Source organism: Chanodichthys erythropterus, chromosome 12, assembly GCF_024489055.1.
Source record: "Chanodichthys erythropterus isolate Z2021 chromosome 12, ASM2448905v1, whole genome shotgun sequence".
In the NCBI taxonomy this organism is placed as follows: domain Eukaryota; kingdom Metazoa; phylum Chordata; class Actinopteri; order Cypriniformes; family Xenocyprididae; genus Chanodichthys; species Chanodichthys erythropterus.
The window spans coordinates 12,384,710-12,400,321 of record NC_090232.1 but is presented as its reverse complement, the minus strand read 5'-3'; the positions used below and the strand labels follow the sequence as shown (position 1 = coordinate 12,400,321).

At 43.9% G+C, this 15,612-nt stretch overlaps 1 protein-coding gene across 1 annotated transcript; it reads right to left on the bottom strand.

The window, feature by feature from the left end:
* Positions 1–5,446: 5,446 nt before the first annotated feature.
* On the bottom strand, positions 5,447–8,128 carry LOC137032308 (uncharacterized; the record flags this gene model as incomplete). The annotated part of the gene is made up of 3 exons (XM_067404060.1): positions 7,559–8,128; positions 6,417–6,532; positions 5,447–6,221 (listed from the first exon to the last, which is right to left on the bottom strand). Coding segments are annotated over exons 1-3 (1,461 nt in total), but the record flags the coding sequence as incomplete, so codon positions are not given.
* Positions 8,129–15,612: the final 7,484 nt, after the last annotated feature.

The window sequence follows — 15,612 nt, the reverse complement described above, 5'->3', positions numbered from 1 at the left end:
CGGATAATTCATGTACGCTATATGAATACAGCAGCAGCATGTCTTGCTTGCTCACAGCAGCGTGTCATGTATGTATTGGCAGTAGCAAGTCCCGTACTTGCTCTGCAGCAGCAGCAATAAAAGCAACAGCAGCGTAGCAGATCTATTCTGCCAAGACCAATCATATCAACATTGTCATACTCATTACCATGCAAAACAATCTGAGAGTTGCCATGACAGAACTAAAATCAAAAGTTGTGTTATTATTTAATGGATCTGAGATGGATCTGAGCTTACATGAACTAACAGTGAACAGTTGTATTTTAATTAACAACATTTAATAAATACTCATTTTCAGTTTATGTTAGTTGACATTAACCAATGTGACCTTATTGTAAAGTGTTATCAATAACAATTCACACTAAAAGAATCAGTCATTCAAACTTACTGAACTGGAATTGGCTCTTTTGGACAATTTGACATGTAATCAATATTTGTCTCAATCACATTTTTAGTTCCCTTTCGTGGGAACTATCGACGCTACGTCGAATGACGTGATGGGAACCCTCTGTATTTTCTTCCGCTACTTCATTGTTCCAGAGAAGGATGGAGGGTTGCGTCCGATCATAGATTTGCGTGTGCTAAATCGATCTGTAAGGAAGTTGAAGCTCAAAATGCTTACACTCAGACAGATCATCCCTCAGATCAGGTCTGAGGACTGGTTTGTAGCGATAGATCTGAAAGACGCATACTTTCATGTGTCCATCCATCCTTCTCACAGGAAGTTCCTCAGGTTTGCTTTCGAGGGCGAAGCTTACCAATACAGGGTTCTTCCTTTCGGCCTATCTCTCTCACCCCGCATGTTCACAAAGTGCGTGGATGCAGCTCTGGCTTCGCTGAGACTCCAGGGCATCCGCGTGCTGAACTATATCAACGATTGGTTGATACTAGCTCGAACAGAAGATGTTTGTCTGTCGCACATGAAAAGGCTTGGGCTGAGGCTCAATGCCAAAAAGAGTTTGCTGGTCCCGAGTCAGGTTGCAAACTATCTAGGAGTAATCTGGGATTCCACCACAATGCAGGCGCAGTTGTCCCCTGCTCGTGTGAGTTCCATTCTCGGGGCTATGAATGGGGTGAAGCTAGGCCAGTCACTCACTGTAAAACCGTTTCAGAGACTGTTGGGTCTGATGGCAGCCGCGTCCAACGTTATTACTTTTGGCCTCCTGCACATGAGACCCTTACAGTGGTGGCTCAGGACCAAGGGGTTTTCTCCAAGGGGAAATCCTTTTCACATGACGATGCCTTCGTGCTCTGGTCATGTGGTAAAAGCCTTGGTTCCTGTCCCAGGGAGCCGTGCTGGGGACTTCTCGTCGTCGTGTAATGAGTAGTCGCACGGCTCAGGGTCTTTGGGAGGACCATCAGCTCTCCTGGCACATAAATCGGCTTGCACTGAAACACTTCCTCCCAGACCTGAGAGATCACCATGTGTTGGTCCGTACGGACAACACTACAGTGGTCTCGTACATCAACCATCAGGGGGGTTTGCGGTCTCGCCTATTATCCAAGTTGGTCAGTCGCATCCTCCTCTGGTCCCAGGGAAAGCTCCTTTCGCTGGAAGCGAATGTGGGGCGGACGCTCTGTCGAGGCAGAGCGCGAGACCAGGGGAATGGAAACTCCACACCGAGGTGGCAGAGTTAATATGGAAAACTTTCGGTCGAGCTCAAGTTGATCTATTTGCCACAGAGGAGTCATCTTAGTGCCCTCTGTGGTATTCCCTAAAGCACCCAGCACCTCTAGGGCTGGACGCTATGCTACAGACGTGGCCGAGGCTGTACCTGTACGCATTTCCCCTAGTCTCACTGCTCCCGGGAGTTCTGGAGAAGGTTCGGCAGGAGAAGGTCGACCTAATATTGGTGGCCCCTTACTGGCTGACCAGAATATGGTTTTCAGACATAATGTCACTAATGTCACGGGATCTCTTGTCTCAATCGGGCAGCACGATTCTCAATCCCGGCCCAGCAATGTGGAAACTGTGGGCCTGGCCTCTGAGGGGGCAAGGCTCATAGAATCTGGTCTCCCAACCGAGGTTGTGGAGACCATCCTTCACTCCAGAGCTCCCTCCACGATGAAGCTGTATTCATATAAATGGAAATTGTTCACTACATGGTGTGGACAACGTAATTTGGACCCTGTCCAGTCTCCTATCAGCTATGTGCTACAGTTCCTTCAAGAGAAATTTTCGGAAGGTTTAACCCGTTCAACACTGAAGGTTTATATTGCAGCCATTTCGGCTTATCATAACCCTGTAGGGGGTTCCTCGGTGGGCCGAGACCCCCTAGTTATACGCTTCCTCTGTGGCGCACTCAGGTTGAGACCTGTGGTGTGCACAAAAACCCCGACCTGGGATCTAACGATTGTGCTCCAAGGGCTAGCCGAGGCTCCCTTTGAGCCAATAGAAGAAGTGTTGGATAAATTCCTGACACTGAAAACTATCTTTCTGTTGGCCGTTTCATCCCTAAAAAGGATCTGTGATTTACAAGCCCTGTCAGTCGCTCCATCATGCTTAGAATTTGCGCCTGGTATGATTAAGGCCTTTCTACACACTAGACCGGGCTATTTCCCAAAGGTGCCAACGAGGGTCCCAGGTCCCATTATACTTAAGGCGTTCTGCCCGCCTCTATTCACAAATTCGGATCAGGAAAAGAAAAATCTGCTTTGCCCTGTAAGGGCACTGGATGCTTATGTCCACAGAGCTGCCCTGTGGAGGAAAACAGATCAGTTATTTGTGTGTTATGGGTCCCCTAAGAGAGGGGGCCCAGCATCTAAGCAGCGGATGAGTAAGTGGGTGGTCGAGGCCATCTCACTCGCATATGAAGCAGTGGGATGCCCATGTTCCTTTAATTCTGCACGCTCATTCCACAAGAGGTATGGCTGCATCTAAAGCTCTCTTGTCAGGAGTCTCTCTGGACGACATATGCGGTGCGGCTGGATGGTCATCCCAGCACACCTTCATTAGATTTTATAATCTAATTTTTATAGATTTTTATAATCTAATTTTATAGATTTTTATAATCTAATTTTATAATCTCAACCTAAACGTTACTCCGGGTGCTAGAGTTCTGCAGGCACTTGGAGACACGGCGTAGTTGGGATAGCATTCCCATCTCGTCATTCGACGTAGCGTCGATAGTTCCCACGAAAGGGAACGTCTCGGGTTACGAGAGTAACCCCTGTTCCCCAAGTAAGGGAACGAGATGCTACGTCACGTTGCTGTACCTCCTACATACCTGGAGCGCTTTGCTTCAGACATATTACAGAAGCTAGCGTGCTTTGTTCTGGGTATGCTTTATAGCTTCCTGATCCGTGACGTCACCCGCCTCTGACGTCACGTCTTTCTCATTGGTTGGATACAGAGGTGCTTCACGAACACAAAATACAGAGGGTTCTCATCACATCATTCGACGTAGCGTCTCGTTCCCTTACTCAGGGAACAGGGGTTACACTCGTAACCCGAGACGTTTCCAGCGGTGCAATACTTCTGTAACGCAATTGCTGTCACTGTATGAAAGTGACATACTAAACTTTAACACATGATATTATGCTCTCATTCTCATTGACCTTTCAAATGACTAAATAGCATACTAAGGTAATGACGTAAAATAATCGCTGAATCGAAAGAGCCGGTTTGCAGAAATGAGTCAGACTGGCTCATATTAATGTGGAAGCATAAGCACATAGTTATTAGACTTCCTCTTTCTTGAAGTTTGTAATATTTATTTATTTTGAGGAGTGTAGAATAGCTCTTGAAATGAATTTCAGCTGGATTTATGCAGCAGTCTTATCATTGGCTGGTAATGTTTATATCTCACCTGGGTTCTCTTGTTGGCAATATTAATTCTTCAGTGAGGTTCTTGTCCCCGGTAATAGTAATTTTTCAGCAGGGTTCACTGCAGTCCTGTTGCTCCGGCAGGGTAAATAAGAGAATGACTGCTTGGAGCTGTCTGCAGTTGATTGCTTTGTCATCTCCCTACCTGTTAAAGTGACTGGACTGAATAATGAGGCCAGCATGACGATATTGATTCCACAATTATAGGTTAACATCAACAAATATGGATAGGAGGGAACCAGACATCTGGCATGCCTTTTATGTCATAAAAGTAAATGAAGGCCAGATTGTGATGTCATAAGATTGACAGCTGATGGGTGGAGTCACAGCAGCATTGTTGGCGTTAATAGATAGTATGGCTTGTGAAATGGATGATGTGGCCAGCGCTGTTTGCGATTTAACATCTCAGATCACCGCCCTCAGGTTTATCAGCGAGCGAGGAAAAACAGAATGTGTTTCTCATTGAAAAAGGAGAGTGGAATAACACACAAGCATATTTTTCAAAGATTGAGATATTTGTCATCTAGCTACAGGGGCATCTCTCACACCCCATACTCACAAACCTGGCCAGCGATGACATTCTCACACTTACAAATGCACGCACACACTCTGTGGCATACCATAGGTTGACAAATGTGTCCAATCTCCATCTTTCCTCACAAAAAAACCATCATGCTTTTATCATTCTTTCTCCTGAAGATTTATTTCCTCCATCTCATTTCATCTCTCTTTCATATCCCTCCATCAAACGCACAGCAGAGTTGGACAAAAATGCATGGGCTTTTACATGCTAATGAGTTGTTACACAAACGTCCCCCACCTCTCAGCACAATATGTTATATAAAACTGATGCGTTCTCATGATACATGCTGCTCGCGTGTCTTTGATGTAATCGTAAGATAATATAGATTTATCTTTAATGAAGTGCAGGTCCTTCTGCATTTGTTTTCTTCATCAGAAACAAAGCTGACGTGAGATGTTGTTCATCATGCTAATGTTAACCCTAATGGCTAAGGTCTTTTTCAGGCAGCGTTTGTGCAGACGACTCATGCACTGTCTCAGAAAAATGACGGATGTTTCTATAATGATCTATCCATCCTGCCTCTGACGGCATTAGCATTTAGCCCTTAATAGCGCAGCTAGCTTGACACTATGAAGATTCATCATCTAATATTTTGTGTGTGTGTGTGTGCGTGTGTGTTTGCAAAGTTTAACTTGTCTTTAGGGAACTGCCTGTATATAGGGGATATGAGGCAACTCTAGATTGCTAAGCTAAAAGCTACTTATCTTTTAAAGTATAGAATATTTGGAAATACTTCAAAATAAGGTCTCATTTGCTTTTACATTTACATTTAGTCATTTAGCAGACGCTTTTATCCAAAGCGACTTACAAATGAGAGTAGTAGAATCAATTAAATCAACATGAGAACAACAGTATGTAAGTGCTGAGTGAAGTCACAGTTATGTCAGTAAAGTGCTCATAGCGATTTTTTTTTTTTTTTTTTTTTTTTTAAATAAATAAATACACAGATAGGAGAAGAATATTAGTCAAGGTAAGTGCTACTACTACTGGGTCAAGTGCTGACGAAAAAGATACGTTTTTAGCATTTTTTTGAAAATGGCTAGAGACTCAGCTGCTCGGATAGAGCGTGGCAGGTCATTCCACCAGCCAGGAACAGTCCCGGAGAAGGTCCTTGAGAGTGATTTTGTGCCCCTATGTGATGGCACCACAAGGCGCCGTTCACTTGCAGAACGCAGGTTTCTGGAGGGCGCGTAAGTCTGAAGTAGTGAGTTAAGGTATAGCGGTGCAGAGCCAGCTGTCGTTCTGTAAGCAAACATCAGAGCCTTGAATTGGATGCGAGCAGCTACTGGCAGCCAGTGCAGACTGATGAAGAGAGGAGTGACGTGTGCTCTCTTCGGTTCGTTGAAGACCAGTCTTGCTGCAGCATTCTGGATCAGTTGCAGAGGCTTGATAGTGCATGCTGGAAGGCCAGCCAAGAGAGCATTACAATAGTCCAGTCTGGATAGAACAAGAGCTTGGACAAGAATTTGTGTGGAATGTTCAGATAGGAAGGGTCTAATCTTCCTGATGTTGTACAAGGCAAATCTGCAGGACCGGGTCGTTGCTGCAACATGATCTGTGAAGGTTAGACCATCATCCATCACCACTCCAAGGTTTCTGGCTGTCCTGGAAGGAGTGATGGTTGAAGACCCAAGTTGAACTGAAAGGTTGTGATGAAGTGTTGGGTTTGCACCGATCACAAGCAGTTCCGTTTTTGCAAGGTTGAGTTGGAGGTGGTGGTCCTTCATCCAGGCAGAAATGGCTGTCAGGCAGGCTGTGATGCGACCAGCAACCGTCGGATCATCCGGTTGGAACGAGAGGTAGAGTTGTGTGTCATCAGCATAACAGTGATGGGAGAAACCATGATCCTGAATGACCGATCCTAGTGATGACGTGTAGATGGAGAAGAGAAGTGGACCAAGCACAGAGCCCTGAGGTACCCCAGTAGCAAGATGATGTGACTTGGATACCTCACCTCTCCAAGATACCCTGAAGGACCTACCTGAGAGGTAAGACTCGAACCACTGGAGCGCGGTTCCCGTGATGCCCTTCGACATGAGTGTAGACAGGAGGATCTGGTGGTTCACTGTGTCAAAGGCAGCAGACAGGTCCAGCAAGATGAGTACTGATGATTTTGAAGATGCTCGTGCCATTCTCAGGGCTTCAGTGACTGAGAGCAGGGCAGTTTCAGTAGAGTGGCCACTCTTGAAACCAGACTGGTGGTTGTCAAGGAGGTTGTTCTGTGAGAGATAAGTAGACAGTTGGTTGAATACAACTCTCTCAAGTGTCTTAGCAATGAAAGGAAGAAGGGATACTGGTCTGTAGTTTTCTAAAAGTGCTGGATTCAGAGTGGGTTTCTTAAGCAGTGGGGTAATCCTAGCCTGCTTAAAAGCTGTGGGAAATGTTCCAGTGTGAAGGGAGGAATTGATAATGTGAGTGAGTGCAGGTAGAATTGAGGAGGAGATGGCCTGAAGAAGAGGAGTGGGGATAGGGTCTAGCGGACAGGTAGTAGGGTGATTGGAAAGAATGAGTTTGGAAACATCTGCCTCAGAAAGCATGGAGAAGGAGGGGAGAATTTGTGTGTTTTCAATTAAGATGTTCTTGTCAGTGTGTGGTGTGGAGAATTGGCCGCTGATGGTTGTTATTTTATGTGTGAAGAAAGTGGCAAAGTCATCAGCTGTAAGAACTGATGTGGGAGGGAGGGGAGGAGGGCAAAGAAGAGAAGAGAAGGTTTTGAAAAGTGTTCGGGAGTCATTTGAGTTGTTAATTTTAGTGTGATAGTAGGAGGTTTTAGCATTGGAGACATTAGTAGAGAAAGAAGAAAGGAGTGACTGATATAAGCTAAGGTCAGTAGGATTTTTAGATTTGCGCCACTTCCTCTCTGCAGCCCTGAGTCTAGACCGATGTTCACGGAGAACATCAGAGAGCCAGGGGGCAGAGGGGGTGGCGCGGGCTGTTCTGGTTAAAAGGGGGCAGAAATCATCTAAGCAAGATGATAGAGTGGTGCAGAGAGTGTCAGTAGCAGTGTTAGTGTCCATTGATGAGAATTGGTTAGCGGGAGGAAATGTGGATGAGACCGAAGAGGATAGATGAGATGGTGAGAGGGAGCGTAGGTTTCGCCGAAAAGTGACGTGTGGTGGGGTGTGTGATGAGTTGGGGGTCAGGTTGAGTGTGAAAGTAATGAGAAAGTGGTCTGAGGTGTGTAGTGGAGTAACCAGTGTATTGTCGGTGGAGCCACAGCGTGTGTAGATGAGGTCCAATTGGTTACCTGATTTGTGGGTAGCTGAGGTAGCCACTCGCTTGAGATCAAATGAGGCAAGCAGCGTGTGGAAGTCAGCAGCCTGAGGTTTGTCTAGATGGATGTTGAAGTCACCAAGTACTAGCAAAGGAGTGCCATCCTCAGGGAAGGATGAGAGTAACACATCCAACTCCTTCAAGAAGTTACCTAGCTGACCTGGGAGACGATAAACAACTACAACATGAATTTTGGTAGGGTAGGTGATGGTAATTGCATGTGATTCAAATGAGCCATTTTCAGAGAGAGATGGTAAAGGATTGAACTTCCAATCATTGGACATAAGCCAACCAGTACCACCACCCCTCCCAATCTGGCGTGAGGTGTGAGAGAAAGTGAAATTAGAGGAGAGGGCTGCTGGTGTGGCAGTGTCCTCTGGTTTGATCCATGTCTCAGTCAGAGCCATGAGATGGAGATCTGAATAAGTAGCAATAGCTGTGATGAACTCTGCTTTGTTGACAGCAGACTGACAATTCCAGAGCCCAATCTAAATAGAAAACAGTGTACTAGGTGACATGGGTAAAGAACGCAGGTTGTTATGGTTGCGCTGCTTACAGCGTGTAGCATGCGATTTACGAGGGTTAGTAATAGTGGGAATTTGGAAGCACATATCTAAAACAAGTCAAAAGACAGACAAGAACACACTGTATAAAGAGGAAAGAAAGAAAAGAGCAATACTCAAGTGTCTTGTCTGTGTAGTTGCTCGGTGGAGTCGCACAGGTAGAGTCGCTGGTCTTTACACTCTTCGGTCTTCACACGAGGAGGGCTTCACATGAGGGCTGCCGCGTCCACTGCCGCGGTACACTGTGCACTTATACCAGCTTATTACAACGTTAGTTCAGCAGGCCACGCCTTACTGACTCAGAGCAAACGAGACCAAACGCGATTTGCCACGTGACCTCAGTAAACAAGCAGTAAAGCAACTATACAGCACTAAAATCAACTAGAAACGACAGCAAAACACTTACAGTATGCAGATCCTCTTGTAGCTTCAATGATTCTCTCTAATGAATGCTAAATAACAACTGTTTATATACTAAGCTGGCTTTGACCACGCCTTACTGACTCAGAGCAAACGAGACCAAACGCGATTTGCCACGTGACCTCAGTAAACAAGCAGTAAAGCAACTATACAGCACTAAAATCAACTAGAAACGACAGCAAAACACTTACAGTATGCAGATCCTCTTGTAGCTTCAATGATTCTCTCTAATGAATGCTAAATAACAACTGTTTATATACTAAGCTGGCTTTGACCACGCCTTACTGACTCAGAGCAAACGAGACCAAACGCGATTTGCCACGTGACCTCAGTAAACAAGCAGTAAAGTAACTATACAGCACTAAAATCAACTAGAAACGACAGCAAAACACTTACAGTATGCAGATCCTCTTGTAGCTTCAATGATTCTCTCATTGAATCATTTGTTAACATTAGTTAATGCATCAGTTAACAAAAACTAACCATGAGCAATATATTTCTACAGTTAATAAAAATGCTATTTTTTATGTTAATTTACTAACATTAATTTAACAGATACAACTTTTTATTTTAAATATATATTAGTAAATGTAGAAATAAACATTAAGTAAGGAATAATTGATGATGGGTTTTTGAATTATTGGAAAATAATGCACACCTGAGGTGGTAATGCTGCCACAACAAGAAGCACACCTCAAGACATTGTTTAGAATTTATATTTCAAAACATTTGTCAGGTTTTTGTTACCCAAGGGTTAGTTCACCCAAAAATTAAAATTCTGTCATAATTTATTCACCCTCATGTTGCTCCAAAACTTTGTCATCTTTAGGGATGTGTCACGATTTTAAAATATTTGATTAGTTGATTTAATTATAGAATATCAAATAGGTTGTGCGATTATCGTCTTAAAAATATTTCCCATGTTTTCGGTGCTTATGCGGTGGTGACCAACCAGAGGGTTGCGTGCGCTGCCAATAATGCACCTAAAAGCTGTCAATCAACTTCCAGACAACCTCACACGCACACTACACTGTTGTGTGGCATATAACAGTCATTAAAATTAATGTTCACATAAGTGCTGTCATTTCGGGCTGTTCACTATATGTTGTAACGCATTTAGGCAGCCTAAATCATTATGGCTTGAGGTAGGCTTGCTGCAATAGTCGGTGTTGCTGGTGTTCAACTGCAAAACTGGTAACATCACTTGCCCACCGCGGCACCGCCCCCCACCGTGGTTTTGATTTTTTACAGTAGACTAATAAAAATCATTTAGTTCAGATAGAGAACAGACACAACAATTAAAATCTAAACATATTTATGCAATTCAGCGTAAGGTGTGAGCCGAGCTAGAGTCGAAGCACAGATCAGCAGCAGGAGTCAGATTTCAACTCACTTCGCCCTTTTCACCTGACTGACAAGCAGTGGCGGAGACAGGATTTTTTCATAGGGGTGGCCAGGCAGGGGCCAGCAACTAGTCTGGGGTGGCACAGAAATCTTCATTATTTCAACATAAAAATTAGTCTGATTATAATGTAGCCACTGGACTGTGCTTACAACACAGTTAGTTTGCAGCCTACTTAATTGTTATTGAGATCATGGAATGCTGAGTGAATTTGACCCTTTTTTTCTTCTTCTTTTTTTTTAATCATTCCTCACTTGCAGGCATATTAATAAAGGGGCTCACACTATAACTTGTTCAGTCAGTTCTGGTTCTCAAAATCCCCAATAGCTTGTTCTTCATTGTTGCATCTCCATGGATGAGACATGTAGATAACTACATACTGTACTTCAAAGATTATTAAACCTTAATTGAACTTTATGTATAATCAATGAACTTCAACAATTCTGAGTTTGTCTGTTTCAAAAACTAACTGAAACACTGTTTAACTTTCTATATTGTCAAAATAAATAATTGCAACAGTTCTATCATACTTAAATTAAACTCAGTAGGCTTACAAAGAAAAAAAAAAATTGAAAATCTTTTGAATTCCCATTTGCTGATGCGGAAGTCAACAGCACATAAATGCCAGAATGTAAAATTAATTATGCATTTAAATGTGATACATTTTTATTCGTACTTTATGCATTAACGCAAAATTAGCATCTTCTAGTACAAATGCACAGTTCTCACATTTATTTATGCATTAAAAAATTACATATAAGCTTGTACCTTATAATGTGATCTCACATAGCAAAATATTTTAGTCCAGAGACATGTGAAGCATATAGGCTATATATCAAATAGGCCTACATGCATGCAGTTTTAACGCAGCTTTAGTTGCCTTTTTTGGTTATTTCATGACTTAATAGATGACAGAACTATGACGTTGCATGCTCATAGTTTCTTTTGCGCTTTATTTATAGTGCGTAATGTACAGCCCGCCATATTTGCGCGTGATTGAAAAGTGCGCGGTCTTGCAACCCACCAGTTGAGAAACATTTATGTAAGCTATAGCTATATAATGTTCGCCGTTCACTGTTGTTCTGCTGAGGCTCATTCGGCACCTGTATCATTTCCACGCACGTTTTACTTGTGCCTGGCACTGAGGCGAAGTTGGAGTGTGCATCTGAAAAGTCTCCCGTTTTTTGTTGTCTTAAAGAGACGGTTCTGCCTTTAAATAAACGCAATTCTTGTCAGCAAAAACAAAAGTAGACAGAAACAGCATTTGTGAGCGGGGTGGCCAAGCTTAAGCAAGCCCTGGCCACCCCCTGGCTCCACCCCTGCTGACAAGGCGACGACAGTTTCAAAGCGAAATGTAAAAGCATTACTGTTTTGTTGTTGTGTTTTTCATTAAGAATAACAATGAACCCACCATTCAAACAATCACAGCTTCAAAATTGGCACTGATTTGAAAGTGAAAGTAAAAGGCTCATTTCCTCGTGGGCATTCATAATGGTGTGTGTCCACTGGCGCAGAGCGAGCGTTTTCAGTTAATGGAAGCTCAACTTCTGTCTATGCTCGCTTTGCTCCGCACCGTTATGAATGGCCTTGGAAAAAAGATTGAACACGTGAATGGTCTCTCTCGCATTCTCTCTCTGTTTATGTGTGTGTATACATACGTGCGTGCACGCGGGGGAGGGGTGCGATTTTCAAATAATAATTAAATAATTCCCATTGATCTTCGAATATTATTATACATATATTATACAACAAATGTGAATTAACCTCATTGGTTATTGTGGAAGCTCAAATGTGCTGCCTAACAAATGTGAATGAATGGTTCTCACACGTCAAGCAAGTGCTTTGACGTTCTTGGAACCAGGGCGGTAGGTTACAGTGAAATGAAATTGGGAGAAGAACAGAGACCATCAATCTTGCCTTGGGTTGAGTTCAGTCTGTAGATATTCTAGATTTTTGTGATCGGTCAGGACAACGAAAGGATGTGTAGCCCCCTCCAGCCAATGGCGTCACTCCTCAAAAGCCGCTTTCATAGCCAGCAGTTCCCGATCTCCGACGTCGTAATTGCGTTCTGCTGCTGTAAGTTTCCTGGAATGATATGCACAAGGGTAGAGTTTAAGCGGGTTACCTTGTCTTTGAGAGAGTATAGCCCTGAGACCAGTGTTTGATGCGTCCACCTCGATGATGAAAGGGAGAGACGGATCCGTATGATGTAGAATGGGAGCTGAGGTGAAGCATTCTTTCAATTCTTGAAAGGCACTGATAGCAGTCAGGGTCCACCTGAGTAGATTCTTTCCCTTCTTCACCATGCTGGTAAGCGAACAGGAACCGTTGCAGCTCCTTAAGTGTGTTGGGACATGGCCAGTTGAGAATGGTGGTGACTTTTTTCTCATCCATAGCGACTCCGTCTGGACTGATGATGTAACCGAGGAATGATGTGGATGTCTTGTGGAACTCACACTTCTCAGCTTTGGCGTAGAGTTGGAACTGGATTAATCTTTGGAGGACCTGTCTGACCTGGTTGATGTGCTCCACCATGGTATCTGAATAGATCAAGATATCATCAATGTATACAATCATGAATCTGTTAAGCATGTCTCTGAACACGTCATTAATGAACGTCTGGAAAATGGACGGACTATTGACCAGCCCGAAGGGCATAACAAGGTATTCGTAGTGTCAAGTAGCCGTTGAGAATGCAGTTTTCCACTCATCCCCCTCCTCGATGCGGATCAGATTATACGCACTGCGGAGATCAAGTTTGATAAGGTACCTTGCTGTGCAAAGCTGGTGTAGAGGGTAGCGGAACTTGACTGTAATTTTGTTCAGACAGCGGTAGTCAATGCAAGGACAGAGACCCCCGTCCTTCTTACTCACAAAGAAGAACCCAGCAGATGCAGATGAGGTGGATGGTCGTATGAAGCCAATTCCTCCTCGATATATTTCTTCATCGATTCTGATTCGGGTTGAGACAGCAGGAAGATACACCCTTGGGTGGTGTCGCTCCTGGAATCAAATCAATGGCAGAGTCGTAAGGACAATGAGGAGGTAATTGATAAGCTCGTACCTTGCTGAAAGCTACTGCCAGATCTTGGTATTCACTGGGAAGTTGGAATTCGGAAGGGGTCTCCAAGGGGGGTTCACCGGTGAGTTCTGTGGGCTTGGCAGCCTGGATGGTTCTAAAATACAGGGGAGGTGGTTGTGGTAGACAATTGGTTAAGCAATGCTTGTTCCAGTTTTTAATCTGTCCCTCTCTGCAACAGATGTGTGAGTTGTGAGTATGGAGCCATGGTAAACCCAGTATAATAGAGGATGTGGATGTAGGCAAGATATGAAATTGGATGCGCTCAGTATGAAAAATGACGATTTGCATGGTTAGTGGTTGTGTGATGGTGTTAATGCGTCCTGAACCCAGTGGCCGACCGTCTATCGCTTCCACTGTGAGAGAAGAAAAAACATTAGATTAATGGGATTTTCTGTTGCTGAGCATAGCTTTGGGACATGAAGTTCCCCATTTCCCCGGAATCCAGTAACGCAGAAGTCTCCAGATGAACGTTGTCTATCAGCAGCATAATGGGCACTGAGACACACATATCTGAGCTATTTTATGGATTAGAGTCACTCACCGAGCGCAGGTTTTCAGGACGGGAGCATACCGGGCAGTTGTTTCTGATATGGCCAGGACTGCCACAGTATAGACACAGACGGTGAGTTAAGCGTCGACCTCTCTCCTCTTCAGACAAGTGGTAAGCGTTAATTTGCATAGGTTCAGTGATCTCTGGGTCAGCCGATGGAGGTGTGCGGCTACTGCGCTTGGGACCAGCTTTGCATGAACGAATGAGGTTATCAACGTGAATAGTGAGCTCAATAAACTGATCAGTGTATCAAACTTTCAGCGTATCACTCACCCAGTTGGTCTGTGCAGCGAGCATGCGAAAAGTAAGAGCATATTCTGCCACCATTCTACGTCCCTGAGTCAGCTCCATAAGACGATCACCGGCCCCCTTTCCATCACAGAGATGATCAAACACCCCTTTGAACCTCTGCAAGAAATACTCATACATGGGAAAAGCAGATCCAACATCTCCACCTCCCCGTAATCCACTCCAGTGCTCTCCCCGTAAACAATGAACAAATCAAGGCGGTCTTACCGGCGTCTGTATTAAACATGGCAGGTTGTTGACTTATCAAGAGGGAACACTGGAGAATGAATCCCTTACACTTTGCTGGATCGCCGTCAAACTTTTTAGGCAGAAAGAGGCAGGGATTTGTCAGTGGCGGCGTCCCTGCCGCATGTGTAATGGCGGCTGCGGTGAGCGGTGGTTGCAGACGCCATCGGGGCAGTGAGTTGCAAGCTTTCGAGTGCCTTTACCAGTTCCTCCGTAAGGTTTGTGAGACAGTTGAGCTGGTACTGGTGTGCGGCGAGCTGGCTGGCCTGGGCAGACATGGTGGCACACAGGTGAGAAAAAGCAGCTGGATATTGATTTGCCGAAGTCTTCTGTAACGAGTCATCACTCAGGCTGGGGTCCTTTTGCATGCTTTTATTGATAACAGAGTCATTGTACAAGCTGGGTCAAACAGGGGTAGACAGGAATAACAGAGGCAGGCAGAATCGTAGTCGAACAACAGGCAGTGGGTCAGGACAGGCAGATATCACTCAAAGAACAGTAACCAAGGCAGAGATCAAGGGCTGGCAGCAATGGGTCAAGAAACGGGGACAGACGTAAACAGGAACAGGTAATCAAACAGGATATCAATGCTCAGAAATGTTCACCTAGGCAAAACAAGACATCGCAATGTACTGAGGTGTATGGCAGTCATTTATAGTCCGGGTAATGGGTGTCAGCTGTGGGTGTAATTAGTCCAAGGTACGGGCTTCTGGGAAATGTACTGAATGTGTAAGGTGTGTGTGTGTCAGTATTCGGGTGAAGGCTCCCTCCGATGGTCAGAGCAGGGAACCACGGAGCTCATCTCTGTGACAGTAGTATGTCACTACTTTTATTTAGTTACTCATTCCCCAAGACTGTGTGGGCTGTTCCCATATTCTTTGATAAACTAGTGCAAAAATGGCTGAATATAAGACTCCTAAGTTTGTAGAGTGAAGTGTGCAAGAAATAAAAAGCATCTTTAGAAGCAAGATCAAAAATCACTTTGAGAAAAAAGCTAGTCAGATCTGTGTTTGTTGGCTGGGTCATTCCTGTGCAGTACCTTTTCATGTCCCAATCATGTTTTATTTTTGATAAAATTGGACTAAAATAATTTAAGAAATCATATTAGATTTTTTTTTTTTTTCATCATAGTGTCATTGAGTGAACAAGGGGTGAATAACAAATAAATTTTGTTAAAATAAATAATTTATTTTCCATTACTTCACTTTAGTTTTATTTAATACTCATTTTAGTATAACTAAAATGTATTTAATACATATAAACAAAACAGAATAAGCAGAATGGTAAAATTAGGAAGCAATTAAAACATTATTTTAACTGTAAACCAATATTTTTTATTT